This window comes from Anomalospiza imberbis, chromosome 9, assembly GCF_031753505.1.
Source record: "Anomalospiza imberbis isolate Cuckoo-Finch-1a 21T00152 chromosome 9, ASM3175350v1, whole genome shotgun sequence".
NCBI lineage: Eukaryota > Metazoa > Chordata > Aves > Passeriformes > Viduidae > Anomalospiza > Anomalospiza imberbis.
In genome coordinates, this window is record NC_089689.1 from 14,153,944 (window position 1) to 14,170,181 (window position 16,238).

At 41.0% G+C, this 16,238-nt stretch overlaps 1 protein-coding gene across 5 annotated transcripts in view; it reads right to left on the bottom strand.

Moving 5' to 3' along the window:
• The window catches only part of SLC44A3 (solute carrier family 44 member 3), a 39,650-nt gene extending 24,526 nt beyond the window's left edge, over nucleotides 1–15,124 (bottom strand). For 3 of the 5 annotated variants that reach the window (XR_011002195.1, XR_011002194.1, XR_011002193.1), the window contains exons 1-9: nucleotides 14,989–15,123; nucleotides 14,686–14,793; nucleotides 11,990–12,132; nucleotides 11,410–11,552; nucleotides 9,875–9,968; nucleotides 8,633–8,802; nucleotides 8,066–8,155; nucleotides 7,309–7,433; nucleotides 5,448–5,634 (exon numbers count right to left, since the gene is read on the bottom strand). Coding sequence is in view for 1 of the 5 variants with exons in the window: in XM_068199776.1 (XP_068055877.1) it covers nucleotides 5,448–5,634; nucleotides 7,309–7,433; nucleotides 8,066–8,155; nucleotides 8,633–8,802; nucleotides 9,875–9,968; nucleotides 11,410–11,552; nucleotides 11,990–12,132; nucleotides 14,686–14,793; nucleotides 14,989–15,015 (1,087 nt within the window). In the remaining 4 variants the exon portion in view is untranslated. Of the gene's footprint in view, nucleotides 1–5,447; nucleotides 5,635–7,308; nucleotides 7,434–8,065; nucleotides 8,156–8,632; nucleotides 8,803–9,874; nucleotides 9,969–11,409; nucleotides 11,553–11,989; nucleotides 12,133–14,685; nucleotides 14,794–14,988 lie in introns of all 5 variants that reach the window. The other 2 variants (XR_011002196.1, XM_068199776.1) reach the window with 2 other exon arrangements.
• Between the last annotated feature and the right edge of the window lie 1,114 nt (nucleotides 15,125–16,238).

The following is a 16,238-nucleotide window of genomic DNA, read 5'->3' on the forward strand; positions in this document are numbered from 1 at the left end:
TGTTTAATGATATAAACATCACTGTCTGATTTCCTGTCTTCTGGGCCTACCAGACATGCCTGATTTTGTCAGCAGAACTACACAGAAGGCTATTTTTCTATATTTGTATCTCAGATAAACTTAAAAGCTGTCCTAGATAACCTGTCAAGAAAAGTATATGCCATTTTCCTCATCACTGTACTATGATCTATCTGTTCATACAAACTAAACTTTTTCAACAAAGTCCTGAAATATAGTTTAGTCTGTCAACAGAATATTTTTCTCCAACTACACAATCATGAATCTTCCCAGTGTACCATACACTCTTAGCAATGACATTAACAACTCAATAAAGAACTGAAGTCCCTACATCTGAATCACCAAACCTGGAAGCCTTTGATCAGTACAAGCGTTGATCTGCTGCCAATACTTCAAAAGAAGTGATGTTAACAATTCAAACAGGCCAAGTGTTTGCAGCAGAACCCAGGAGAATTTCTCTGTGGGACTCGCAGCCCAGCGCTGCTCAGGCAGCCAGCACAGCAGTGCATTGGGACACCAGGCAGTGGTGGGTGTGTGCAGTACCTTCAGCTGCATTTCGGGACTGACAGACTCAGGTCAGATGTCCTTGTCCAGCAGCTGCTGCTCTGAGGTTTTGCTGATGCCTGCAGCAACAGGCTGTCGTAAGAGACAAAAATTCCTGGGAAGTCTAGTCCAGGAATTTCCTTATCACAAACAAAGAGCCACTGACAAGAAAATACTGAGAGCCTGTTTATCAGTTCCTGTTAACATGAAAATATGCTGTTCCCCTCCCACCGTGAGGAAAGGTTCTGGAATCATACACTGGATCTTAGTGCTTCCTGCAACACAATCTATTGCGTTATCTTATTTTGTGCTTTTTCATGTAAAGGTATTTACAGGTAAGCTACCTGACTGTAATTGGAATGTCAAGGCCCCTGCAGGAAATACATTTTTACTGCTCATATTGCTGTCACATGGCTTTATGTGGCAGTTCTGCTGCTCACTTGCCTGTAGGATGCACCTTCATTACACAAAAAAAATCACACCACCTTCTCATCCTACATTCACAGTATTTACACCATGTGGACTTCACAGCTCCTGCACTCTGGAAAGTGCAAACAATAAAACTCAATAACCCTATCAGCTTTTCCAAAGAACAGCTGAATTCCATTCCTAGCCAGCTAATGGTTCTAACTGGTGCCACTGCTTGTGCTACCTAAAATCTCATGAAGTCTTGGCATTTCTCCTAGTTTTCTAGGTCTGGAATTCACTGAGTCTCTGCTGCTTTTACAGATTCTGAATTACCAGGGTACTTAGGCAGGTGCCTACCCTAAAATGCATAAGTAGTCCCACTGATTTTAATAGGATTATTCATGTGTTTCAAATTACTCATGTGCATAAGTACCTTTCCAGTGTGGCTATAGCTTTCTATAGCTCCCAAGAAGTTAGTGGGTTTTTTCTCACAGTAACACTAACTTTTGGAGGGGATGTAAATAAGGTGACTGCATGGTTGCATAACAATCAGGTGTGCCACAGCTGAAGCAAGGATCAAGTGCTCCATAACTGTTAAGATGCAGAGACACCACAAATATTATATAACTAGTGCAGATTCAAAGAAAATGTTAAGAACAGGTGCAGCACAGCAGCAAGCCAATTTCATTTACCAATCCTTCTGTATTAGACAGAAGACCAGTGTCTTTGTAATAATTTCATTTTTTCAGCTTTCTTGGAAAGCTATACTTGCATTTAAAATACAGCCTGCACAGCTCCAGAAAATATATTTGTGAGAAGAAAATGTCAAAGTGTCAAACCCAAGAAAATCACCACCTATATTTTACAAGCTGAATCCTAGACAGGCAACTATTTGTCAGTGAAGAAAACAAATTGCTCTGTAAGAGAAAGCATCTCTTTGGACATCTTCAGAGAAGTACTCTCAAGTGGTGCAAAAAGTCCCCAAAACTCAAAATAAAAAGAAATATCTTCCATTTACAGGACAATTGTAGAAAACTAATAAATAATCCAAAGGTGTCCTGTCAGTGCATTATTAACCGGACGGTACTGGATGTATTTGTCTTTACAGGATATGTGGGTATGCCATCCTGGAACAGCAGAACACCCCCCAGTTTATCGGATGGTGAGCTGCTTTAACAGCATTTCAGAGGACTCATACTTGGGTTGAAAATTTGAGCTACAGCCTAACGGAATATTCTCAATACCAAATCTCGTTTAGTGCTCGTCGTCCAAGATCTGAATCACAAAACACATCTGAGGTAGCGTAAGGGACTGGAAATCCAAACAGCAATCCTGGTGACACGGCGCTGGCCGCTCCCGGGGCACGGCGGCCCGGCTCAGGCGCGGCGCTGGCCGCTCCCGGAGCACGGCGGCCCGGCTCAGGCGCGGCGCTGGCCGCTCCCGGAGCACGGCGGCCCGGCTCAGGCGCGGCGCTGGCCGCTCCCGGAGCACGGCGGCCCGGCTCAGGCGCGGCGCTGGCCGCTCCCGGAGCACGGCGGGCCGAGCCGCCCTTTGTTCCCCCCGGTTCCCGGGAGCCGCTCCCGCGCCGGGCGGCCTGAGGCGCTCCCCGCGGGCTGCGGCGCCCCCTGGCGGGCGCGGGCGCTGCTGCGGGGACAGCGCAGACGGCGAGCGTCCGTCGGCTCCCGAAACTGCCTCCATGGACACGGCCGGGACAGAGCGCCCAGCCCAACACAGAGCGGCGTCCTCCCATCGGCATTCAGGTCAGCATTGAACGGAGAAGTGATTTGGGTTATTTATCAAATGCACGCGTACTCTTCTAAACACGAACATGCTTCTAACAGGAAGATCTTACAAGGACTGACATCTGCACTAAAAATACCCTGCCAGAACACCTCCGTCAAAACCCGTGTTTTACTAGGTTTTATTGCCTTTACATAAAGGCAATATATTGACCTTGCCTTCTTATGCTAAGTCTGAGAAAAGTCTGTTCTTTCAAAACTGAAACTTCATCATCACTCTGCTCTGCAGTAACTTTATGCTGTCCTCTGTACTGTTTGCATCACTTGCTGGAAATATCAGCATTCCTTTTAAGCTAGAGAGAAGACAAAACATAAAATACCTTTGAGTCAGGAGTTGTGTGCTGCACTATGAATGTAACAGCAGGTCATAAACTGTTTGAATCCTACTCTCCAAGCAGACAGAGGAAAAAGAAAAAAAGTGGAATGAAAATGCCTAGCAGGAAACACAGAATGTAACCAATGAAGGAAATGGCACAACATGGAAAAAGCATAAAAGGCATCTCAAAAGCAGTTTTCACTGGGTTTTACTCCCCTGTGAATATATGTGGAATTTGCTTTTGGATATAATGCGCAAGTCACTATTTTCCTGCAAAGTCTGTAAAAGCATCCAGAAAATACCAAATAGTTTCCTCTCCTGCTCTTATAATCAAGTTTTTTCTGTCACATGAGCTAAAATATTTCTACCTTTCTAATGACTGCTGCATTTCCAAAAGTTTTTGAATACAACAGACTCAGCTAGCATTTTCTAAATGTAGATATAATAAGGGCAAGATTTACATCCTTATGTGTGCATATTAAGATCAAGTCAGCTTGATTTAACACGAAGGATGTAATATTTGCTCTCATAGTTCTTGTTAATTATATATTTAGAAAAATCTGTGTTATAATTAATTCTATTGTCCTATTACTAAATTTACTACAGTTAATGTTTATCTTAAATTGTATCTGATCCAAGCAGGTGCATGAAATGAACAGTTGGTTGATAGCTCAGGAGATGCTCCTTTCTATAAAGCCTGGTCTGAAGCAGGGATAAGGTATCCCATAAGGGCAGTTTCAAAATTACTGCTGCCTGGCTGATCCATACATAAATGGCATAAAGATTTTGCAGAAAAACAAACACATAACTGTGTCCAGCACACAATGCTGCTTCTATATTGGGAAAATCTAACTCAAAGCAGTGTGGAGAAGGAATACGCATGACATCTAAAGCAAAGGGCACCAGCTTGACTGTTTAGTGAGGAGGAACAATTCACAAAGAGACTGCAGCTCAGATATTTGGCCATGCTAGATCTGATCCTTTTGCAGGAGAAGCAGGTCAGCAGCTACTTCAAGCAGCCATTCCTAACAGACATAAGCTACTCCAGGCAGCAGAAACAGGGACTGGCAAATCTGCACACCTCTCCAATGAAAGCTAGAGGGAAACAGATCCCAGACTAGCCTAAGCAATGGGTGTGATTTGCAATGCCAGCATGGACTCAGACAGCTTCTCATGTTAGAAGTGAAGTGGGTCTTGTAAAGAGCCAGAATCAACAGAGATGGAAGCACTTGTGATGGAAGAGGAATGAGGTGTCTGATCCATAGAGGTAGGGAATACAGCCAGCTTTGCCTAATGGGCTCAGCTATGGCAAGGCTGGAGGCTTTCCTGGCCTAGTAGGGATCTGTAAGCCTGTCCTAAGGAATTACTGCAGCCAAAGTCTCAAGCAGTGGTGGAAACACAAAGTAACACCCAAGCATTTGAAGAATTATACTGCATTTGGTTTTCCACACAGAAATCACTGCCAAGTTTGTGAAAAGAGAAAACCCATAAACAATGGTCTCCGTCGACATTAATTCTGCATCAGCTTTGACCGAAAAGATAGCAATTGGCTCCTAACAGTGGCCCTAGAAATTTAAAATTAAAAAATACCAGCCCCCAAATCCTAATTCTTTTCATGGACAAGGGCTGATGTGTTCATGAGGAGTTACCCCCAGAGCTACACAGAGTTTAGCTTCACTTCTTTGAGTGATGTTCCACAGAAGGACAACCTGTCTTTCACTTGGATGGCATGATGCTGGGCCAAGGAACAGCATCCAAATTACCCTGGTTCAATCAGTGACAGATCTTACAGTGATATATCCCTCAGTAACACCATTTCTATACCAAAAACCTGTACTGCCAGATCTTTTATAGTGCTTGACTCTTTCCACAGAGCACCTCCTCTGCAGCTGCAAGAACCACTGGATTAATCCAAGTGCTGTTGCACTAGTCCAAATGATAGCAATTGTCACTGAACTACTGCTCCAAAGCAATGTTCTGCCTCTGTGACAATTCAACATTGTTTATAGTCAGAGGAGATGAACATCCTCATTTTGTAACATTTGCACTAAGCTGTCTCTTCCTTCCTGTTACTTTCTCCATTTAAGTACACCAAATATATACTGTACCTACAACCATCTATTAACAAATAAATAAGATCAAAACTCAAGTCAACATATGGAAACAAAAGGCCAAGTAAAAACTCCAACAAGTGGAAAATAAAATAAAACAAAGCAAAGCAAAACAAAACAAAAACAAGTAACTCAGCTGTGTAACTATGTTAGCCCACATTTTGTATGCCAACACCAAGAGGTCCCACATTTAAGAAGAGAACTTAGGAAATGGATAGCACTCAGTCAAAAACATGAAAAGCATATACTTACCTGCAGTTCCTAAGCTAAGCAGTACAGCAACCCAAAATATCCAGAACACAATGAGAATCAGAAAGGTCCAGAGTGGTTGGAACAGGAGGAAAGGAATTCTGCCAATGATTTTACCAACAATTCGAAAGAGCTGTACAGAGAATGGAAGCCTCTTTCTTAGTACAAATATAAGGCAGAGCAGAACAACCTGTTTCAGGAAATAAAAAGACACATCTTTAGGGGTTTTACCTCAAGAAAATTATCAGAGTTGTCAAATGTGGGATCAGAGGATACAGATTTCACAAACACGTAACAAGCAATTTATACATCTTACTACACATTAGAAAGTCCTTCCAAGACATTCCCTATGTTCTCAAAGAGCCTGTGCATTAAAATCTATTTTCCTACAATAATTGTTGCTGGTTTTTTTGAACAAAATAGGATTCATAAGACTTTAATTCATCTAATGGAAACTGTCTGTTTTGCTTTATAGCAAACATAAACGTACATTACACACTACACATTGCTTTCACATACCCTGCATGTCATGAACTTTTAAACTTTCTACTCAGGCCAGCTTGCCACTGTTCACTTTCACAATGGTAGGAGAACCAGTCCTTTCCTGCAGTCCACAACCAAACTAATTTTTGAGCTATGTATGTATAGGAGCAAAGCAGACATAAAATGAAAATTTTATTTAAATAAATTATTATTATCTTCCCAAAGTAAAAAACCCAACCTGTCAATAACAAAACCCCGAGTCAAAAATCCCACAATTTCCCCAATTCTTTGTATGTGACAAAAAACTATGAACAGCAATTAAAAGGGAGGTTGGAATCTTTAAAACAATAAATACAATCAGTGGCAGTTCCTTCACTGGTTTTCTTGCCTGCTCTGGAAAGAAGCCACCAGCTCTGATGAGAAGTATAACCTGCAGCAGTGGGTGTTCCCACAATTCTGCAAACACAAGTCAGTTGTACTGGAACACACAAGCATTCAAAGAAACTTTTTCTTACCTCTTTAGTGTCAGCAGATGTAAAAAGGTCATAACTTATAGAGGATATAAAAAAAATCTGATCTGTGACACATTTATATTTGTCACTGTAAACTGCCATATTGTTCATATCTGGCAAATTCCACATGGATCTTAGTCATCTCTAAGACAACAGGACAACTGCTTAGACAAATGTCTCATGAAGTACAAATTGACTGTAGCCTCAAACTGAGCAATGGCTCCTTTTAACATCGCAACATCAGAGTGAAAAAAATCACTTCAGAGGTTGCCAGCCACACTCAGATTTTCTGTTGTAAAACAAGGTCAGTGAGAGAAAACCAGAATTTTACCCCATAACTTAAGTACTAGACACTGTTGCCTGTGTTTCACTGCCCCTTTCATTGTCTCAAAGAGCTACCACCCCTTTCTCCTGCTGACAGGGTGGGATGAATCCACAGATCTCATGTCCATACTCAGCCAGTGCCCCTGTGTATATTCAACACGATTCTCCAGTGAGCTGATGCAGCACAAAATGAGGATGGAACACAATTCTTGCATTTTTACACCAACAACACTAACACAGTTTTACAGGTTTGAAGTATGGCAAGGCTGACAAACAAGTTTTACAATGACTATATAAAATTTTTTTTGTAGTTGTGATGGGGGCCTAAAAATCTAGTTGGAACTAGGGACCTTTAAAGTCCCTTCCAACCCAAACCATTCCATTATTTTATGATTATATGTGAATGGATGTAAGAAGTTCTTAGAATTTATTCTCATTTTCCAATTTGAAAATAATTAGGAATTATTTTTATTGTTCCAGAACCACTGTAGTTCAAGTGTTCAAGTTACAGCCTCTGGCATTGCTTAGGACAAAATGCTACTTACAGTGACGATTGTTGAGAAGATGGCATATCCAAGTAGGAACTTTACATTTTCCTTTTCTGTTTCCAGTTCAGTGCTGGGGTCATTCCTGTAGTCATAATGGAGCCACCAGAGAACACCTGAGACAACTGAGCAGAGCAGAGCAGCGTGAGGGCGAGCAGGGCACGGTTTTGCTGGCAGGCTCATGCCTGCCTGGCCTCCCTTCTCAGTCTCCTGCCCTCCCCACCATCCCACAGGGCTCGGGAATACTGCCAGTTAGCAAAGTGAGGCACAGGATCAGTGAGCACAGAGAAAGTTCCCATAATGGCCTGTCAGTCTGAGGTAAAACCGCAGCAGAACATTTGGATTTCTTGCACTTATCCTAAGGCTCAGACATGTAATTTCATTGTGAAGATACAATGCTAAATTTCATGGAATGACAAGCTTTAGCCAGATACATTCCTAGGGTTCTCCCTTCCTAAAGCAGGCAGTGTAAGAGTTCACTAAGCATTCTTTGAAACAGCAGCATTTTCATAACTGCATTCATCTGCCAAAAGAAATGTTGTTTCTAGGCATCTATAAAAACAATAAACATCACCATCATCCTAACACTCAGCAGCTGGAACAGCACAGCCAGATCTTGGCACCAAAAGGCAAGCAGGCCTCAGCTTGGAAATGACTGTGGTAAGCTGAAGGTTACTGAGGATGGCCATGGAAATAAAGGATAGCTGTTTGTACAGCTGCTAATCATTCAGTACAGTGAAACAGTAAATATACTTACACAACAACCCGAATACAGCCAGTGCAATCAGAGTATGGATGAGGAGGGCCTGAATGAATCTGAAGGCTAAAACCACTATCAAAGAGAAGGCTGAAAAATACAAAGTTGGAGTGCTACAACCCTTTTTATTTTAAATATAAATAGCAATAGCATTTAGTAAAGCTGGCAACCTTTTTAACATTTAAAGCACACAGTTACCTCTAACTTAAATAATAAGAAACTTAGAGTTGATATATTTCACCATGGGAAATACTACCTTTTAAGTAACATTTTGTGTAAGAGTTAAGTTCAAGTATTCATGCTGATGCCATCTTTTTCATCAACAATTTCTTACAGTTCCCCAAAATGAGGTATATAACCATGTCATGGAACACAGAATCTGACAGAGATCTGCATTTCATCAGTCCATTAAATGCCTCTGATAAAATCTGATCACTCTTCCTTAAAAAATAACTGTGCCCAGAAAATATGATAAAATTCCACTTTTGAGTCAAACATATAGACTTATAAGAAACATTTTAATCTTTTAATTGAGTATCATTATTCACTTTTTACTTATAACCTTACCTAGTGCAAGGACACTCAGTCCTATCACAGTATCTCTTCTTGCCAATATTCCACTCAGAATTCGATGAAAAACGTCCATTTCATTAACCATTCTTATTAGAACAGATGCATATTTGGAATAGCATTCAGGATTTTGTGGAACACAGCGATTAAATAATGGAAAGGATTTACTGAAAGGTTGAAAACAAAAGTGGTAAAAAGTATTAATTACTGGACAAACAGTTTAAAATCCACAGAGATCCATGCTGCCATTCTCCACAGAGAGCATTCTGTTATAAAGAGTAGTTTTATGTATCATCTGCAAAATAAATGCCTAATAGTGTCAAGCCTGTATCACTGTACCAGAACAGATCCATTCAAGATCAGCCTGGGGAAAGAAAAACAACTCTCTCATAAACTACCACCATCAGCACGTAGCTCCTATTCCCATTCTAGTCTGGCTTCACCTGCTTTGTTCCCATGTGTTTCTGTAAAAATGAAGCTCATGCTAACATAGCTATAACCTATGCTGTTGTAGATAATTCTAGATCACAAATACTTTGTATTGTTTTTATGATATTTAAGTATTCTAAAAGCCACACCAAAACAATGTTTGCAAGGTTCAATTAACAGCACCAAATATTTATACTAAATTATTTGGCACTCCCAGCCAAGCTTCTTCCATATATTTATTGTACCACTTTGGCAGTGCTGCCCTACAACAGCCAATGGCAAAGTCATACCTGAAAAGAAGAGTTTTTTTTATCAACAGCTAAAAATTTCACTAACTAGCTTTGCTTCTACCATGTAATATTACTATGCAATATGAATAACTTTGCTGAATTCCTTGATGGCTTCAAGCCATCTGGCTATAAAATTATTCTGATGGAAATTTCTGGGCTGAGGAGAAGAAGCAAGGCCAAAGACCACATCCTTGGCATTGAGGGAGAAAGCAAAATCTGTGCAGGAGCCAAGTTGTTCCTCATATGGAGTGCTTGTTCCTAATTTGGAAAAGGAAGAGGAATGGAGGGTAGAGGAATAAAGGGTAGAGGAATGGAAGGAATGCAGTCCTTGTTTATTTTGTGGGACAGGACACTGGCATGTTCATAGGCACATAAAAACTTGTACGGACAAAAATAAATAAACAAAGCAAAACCATCCTGACTGTGAAGCATCAAGACAAATACAAAATGTGAGAAAGTAACAATCCATAAGAAGCTGTTTGGACTGAAGGAGGTTGTAAAAGCACCCAGTCATTCTTACCTTGGTGGAACTGGCAGTGTGGGACACAGCTGAGCTGCCTTTGGATTTAGTGTGTAACTGGAAACATTCAGGTTGTAAATGCAAAGAAAAGAACCTAAAAAAAAGTAACTTAAGATTAGTAAAAAATTGAGAGAAAAAACAGCTAAGTTTTTTTGCACTTCTGGTTTGATCCCTTACCAGACCATTTTCATCCCTGGTATTCCAGTGGGAATGTGAATAGCAAATTAGGTAATTGAGTAAATCTAAACCAATCTCTGAAGAATATTTTGCCTTCTCAACTTAACTACAGCTACCATTTATGTTCCTGGAGGGCAAGCACACTGTTTGCTCCACAGTGCCATACCTGGCTATTAATCCTTGCTCACTAGGACTAGAGAAAAACCTGAAATGATGGAAGCTACAACAGAACTAGGCCCTCCTGAGTTAGAATAGAATATATCTGTATACAGAACTTGTGCTGGGATCTAATTTGTGCTGGGATCTAGGTGAAATATTTCCAGGTACTCTGCTAACAACACTCTGCTCCATTAGATAGCACTTCTGGGAAAGAAAGGCTGGGTACATCCAAGCCACTCAAAATGCAAGACTTCTCCCTGCCTTGACATAAACATGCAAGCAGTTTTAGCTGGAATTTGATGCAATTATGTTTAGTTAGAATGAAAATACTTCTATAATCTCACAGGTGTTTACAGCTTTCTGCAGATACAAAATTACGTCAAGCTACCTCAAAATTAAATTAAAAAAAATATTGTCAATTTAAATAGCAATCCCTGCCAAATAAAACAGCAAAACAAAAAAAAAAAAAAAAAAAAAAAAAGGGATACTGAACTCCAACAATAACAGCCACTGACATTCATATGGTCTGAAGTTTATATATACCCCATGAAATAATGCTTAGGCTACAGGTTATTTTATTTACATGTTGGACATGAATAAATGGGAGCTTCTTTCACACAACAGATACTTCTGACAGCATTTCATCTTGGACACCAGCATCAAATAAAATTTCAAGGTGTGTCCTGGTTTTGCTGGGAAGTGAGTGGCTGTATGGTACTTGGTTACCAGCAGGAGTTAAACTACAACAAAATTGAATAACAACCATTGGGATCTGATGTCTGAAGGGATAAATCCACTTGTGTCTTCATGGAATTAATAATTCCACCATAGTTTTTAATTACATTTAAAGGAACCAGTTGGACAAGAGTCACAAGCAACATATGAACTCTGGTCACCTACTGGCACCCCTACCAAACTTCACTAGTTCATTATCAACAGTCAGTTTTCTACATATTCTCAGCACTCTGCAGGAATTAATGACCTACTTTCTAATTTACATAAGAGAGCTGCAACATTTCTGGAAACTATGGTTTTGAAATAAAGCAGAAACAAGACATTTTATTTTATGTTACCATGAATATTCAGGAAATCAATGGTAAGATATGATTCCCTAGTGTAAGAGCCATAACTAAAACAAAGTGGAAGCTGCTCAACTGTTCTACAGATACACTGAGGTATTTATATTCCCCGTGGCACACCATTATTCCTTGCAAAACTCTGTAGATCTTCCAAAGAGTTGAGCTGCTGTTGTGGACAACTTGACACGCACAAGGAAAGTGAACTTTCCTTTACTTTGAGGCTTTGTATTTCCAGGCTGCATGAATTCAGAAAGAACACATACCTAGAAAGAAAAAAAATCCTTTTCTCAAAAAACAAGCTTTCTTGGTTTTTCATAAGTTTAAATTCTGATCCTTTTTTTAAAATGCTACAAAGCAAGTGACACTTTTTCCAAATGAGTCAGTGGAATGACGGGGAACTTCAATGTGCAACACCTTAAGTAGAGAGATTTGCCATATAGAATGACTGCCTTTTTGGCTGATATCCCATTTAAGATCCTCTTTAAGAAGGCAGCTGCATAAAGCATAACAATTCAGCACATTTTCAAATTCTCTCTTAACTTTTTTATTTCACTCACTCTTCTGCACTATTTCCACCTTTTTTGCCTTTCAATACAACAGTGTATAGATACACAGATGTATATAACTGACAACTAGTAGATGTGTAATTTACTAAGTTCTCAAACATTTGATTTACTTAGACATTATCTGATGCACTTACTTTTTATTAGTCATGTCCAATCCAGAAAGATTTGCCCCTTCTACAGGAGTGTTCTTCTGACCACATATGTTCCCAAAACTGTCATATCCAAGCACAAGTCTTTCCGCAGCACCAGCCAACACAGCATAGCCACTTATAAACATCTGTTAAAATATTTTTTTAAATGTGAAAGCATGCTACCATGGCTTTTCCTTCCCATTCAGTAAATATTTCTTTTAAGCCATAGATTTTTTTGTCTTCTGGTTGCAAACATTTAAATCTAAATTTCACCCCCCTGCACAAGGCCAGAGCAAGTCACATGGGCAACTTTAGCCGTATTGCTTCCTTAGAGCTTTCCTTCGTCTATTGTTGAAAGTATATAAATTAAGCAGAATAACACAGGAGAAGAAAGAGGTCCTGATTAAAATAAGAGGAAAGCATTACTAAGGTGCTAAACACTGTCCCTAGTGATGTTCATGTGTGTCACTAGGCAAGATCACTCAAATGGTAATTTTTCACACACTCACTGCATCTCATGTTACAGGCTGACCTTCAAGACACACTTGCATAGTAGAACTGCTGCCATGACGGGCCCTTGAAGCTGCTAGTGAATTTAATCAGAGGTATTTTTAAACACAAAATACATTTAAAATGGAGATTACTGGAAATTTCAGGAAGAAGCACTCTTTAGCACATGTGAAATACCTGGAGAAAGCACACTGTGCACTTAGGTGACACTGCCCTGACCTTTTAGTTCTGCTGCCGGATCAAAGTTCCAGTAGATCGGCTTCTTCAAAACCCAAGAGGGAGCTAAGTACTTCTGCTGGCCAAGTAGCAGCAATCTTTAGCAATCTTTAAAATGAAACACCTTGTCCACCAATGCAGCTTAAACCTTCCTGTACATTGTGAGGGCCAAAACAATCCTTGGAAAAAACATTTGCAAGTGCCAAGAAGCAGGAATTCTTCTGTGAAAATGAAGTCCTGAGTTCTGCTTTACCCAAGGCTTATCTCCCCATCACTCCAGCTACTGAAGAACTCAGTGATGCAAGCCTCTCCTCTGTCCCATGGGGTGCAAGTCCCATTTCACACACACCAAGGACAATCACTGAGCTCCGTGGCTATGTGCCAACTGCTGGCTGCAGCAAGGCTTCCCAGTCCCACATGAACCACCGCTGCTTTGAATGAAGACAGCTGAGTATCAGCTGTGCTCGAGACACTGCACAGACCAGCAAAATTGCCTTCTAACTTCAGCTTTAGATCCTTTATCTGTTTTTCTATTTTTAGTGCTTGTGACTAAAGATTGGATCTAGGCAAAAACATGTCTCATACACAAACATGTACCAATGTGCTTCTTAGTTCTGAGAGCAATCTCATTTTTGCTTATATTAGACTCTTATTTTGCAGTCTTAACTAGTTCAGATTTTTTTTTTTAATTATGATGGCATGCTAGTGCTGTCTCAATATGGACATCTTTGTAGAGATTCCTCAATTCAAGTTAACATGTGATGTTAGTGGATACTTGTGGATGTGATTTGTTACAATAACAAAATATATCCAGATCCAGTTTGTTTACTGAGCAAGTATTTTTTAATAATTAAAATTATCTCAGAAGAAGGAAGACAGGAAATAAGCTGGCATTGTAACTCAACTGAAAGAGGCTTTTAGAAAAATTCTGGTTCAAGGTGAAAATGCTCTCTAAATACGGGCATTACAGGTCTACTGTGTAGGTGACTTTTTTTTTTTTAAGTGCAGAATGCTGGATAAAAGCAATAAATATTGTTAAGTAACAGAGTAATAGCTGCAGGGGCACATGGCCATGATACCCATTTCTACAGAACTGTTAAGGTGATTCCAATTTTTTTCACTATGTGAACAGATTAGTGTTGTTACATTTTCTTAAATATTTTAAAAATAAGATCAAATACAAGAAAACAAATACAAGCATGCAATAAGCTATTTCACAGAAAGTGAGCAATAAAAGCAGTGAGAGAAACAAAACAAAAATCCTAAATCCTTACCATTTGACAGGTTTCATTTGTGGCATCCCTTCCACTGATCAAAGCAGTAAGCATTAGACAGCAGGTAAAAAACCCTATCCTGCTCACAAAGTTCACCATCTATTTATGCAGTACGCAAAATATGTAGGTAATATTCTGCATTAGCTTCCATTTAAAAAGTTACTATGCATGGAATTAAAAAGTGTATTTATGAGAATCCTGAGTAGACTAAGGCATATCATTAAAAACCCCATTCATTCTTCAGAAAGTCAAACAAAGCCTTCTCCCAAAAGCTTGCATGCTGCTCTAAAATAGTGACTTAATGTAGCATCAGATGGACACATGTTGCAAGATATCAAGGCTACAATGAATAAGTAGAAAAAAAGAGCCCAGTCAGGGCCTGGACTGATTTACAGAAAAAAAAAAAAAAAAAAAAAAAAAAAAAAAAAAAAAAAAAAAAAAGCCAAGCTAATTCTAAATAACGGAGCCCTGTGGATACATGGCATTTAAAGCACATGGGCAGAATGGGCAGAACTTAGAAGTGTGACTGACACCACAGTAAAGCACTGCACCACCACAAAGGTAAGATCTATCCCTGGGCAAACCTGGGGACCTGTACCCGTGACAATTCCAGGTTAGATTTAGTGTAACACTATGCAGAGCCCCACTAAGTTTGGATCTGTCCTTCCAGGAAACAAACAAACAAACATGCGTGCTCACCAAACCAGCCCAGAAAAGACAGAAGAGGAGCAGCCAGAGAGTGTCCGTGCACTTTCTGTAAATGGCTGGTCGCCATTCCCGTAGTTCAGAAACACCATCTCCAGAGTCCTAAACAGAAAAGACAGTTCAAGAAAACAACAGACCGAACTGCCTGCGAAATTAACGCAAGTTCCAAGGGGCGGAGATTTCAGCAATCGCGTAACTTCGCACCCTCAGTGAGAACACCTGGCAGCCGTGCCGTAGCGAGGCGCGCTGCCCGCCGCTCTGTGCCGCCGCCCCCGCCGCTGTCCCGGCCGCGCTCACCTGCCGCCGGGCCCCGCGCCGCTCCATGGCCGCGCTCGCCGGGCCGGGCCGGGCCAGGCCGTGCTCCGCGGGGGCGGCGGGCGGGCCCGGGGCGCAGCCGGCTCGGCGGGGCGAGGCTGCCCGGGGCTCGGCTCCAGCGCCGCGGGGCCGGGCCGGGCCGGGCGGTGGCACCTCCGGCAGCTCCGCCCGCCGCTGTGGCCGGGCTCTGGCCGGAGCCGCGGGGCCGCTGCGCCGGCGGGAGGGAGAGAGCGGCACTGCTGCCCCGGGGCGCTCCGCTCCCGGGACAGCCGCTCGGGGCTTCCGGCAGCTCCTCCGCAGCCGCAGGTTTATACAGGGCCCCAGGCCAGGGCGGGAGGTTTATATTTCACCCTTCATTAGCTTATTTCTGGGAACAGCTGAAGATTTGTTACTGCCAGCGCAAAATGGGGGCTATTCTGTCCTGTAAAGCCAATGGGGGCTATTCTGCCCTGTAAAGCCCGCTGACGCTGGTACCCGTTTGGCTGTTTCAGCTGTATTATCGATATACAGTCAGTCATAGATCCTTTACAGCTTCTCTTTGGCTGCTGTTTGTACAGTTACATCACGCTGACGTGCCGTATTATGCTATACATACTCTCATCTATGTCCATATGCATTTTGTATGCACAAGAATAACGTGCAACAACAGGAATAACACCGAATTAGGTCAATCTCTGTAACTCAGATGATTGAGGAATGCAGGAATTACTAGCCACTTTTAATAGCATGTTTTCTCTGTGCTGTCCCTGTTGCCGATTTATTTTTATGTTCACTAAATTCAGCTCAATAATCTAGAGAAAATTACAAATTGGAAGGATGTTAAAAGTATGATTTTGTTGTCTTCCTGACAGTCAGTGGAACAAATAAACATCCTCTATAAGAAGTAACACAACATCTGCACTTGAAATAAACTTGAATTAAATGGAAGCTGTTTTGCAAAACTGTTTAAGAATTGGTCCATCTTGTATAGGAGACAGCACTAAGCTAGTCTTGTCTAGAAAAAGAAAGCAAAACAAAGTCAATGTGTTCCAGTTCTCTGGAGAAAATGCAGCATGAAACCTTGGTGACAAACTAGCATAGATGGAAGTAAATAGGTTACATCAGAAACCGGACTTTTATATATTTTTATATATTTTTTTATTTTATATAAAAAAGACTGAATCTCTGCCCCAGAACATTTCAGAGTCCTTCTAAGCTGACTGGAAATAACTACGTTTTTGCAAAAAGGTAAG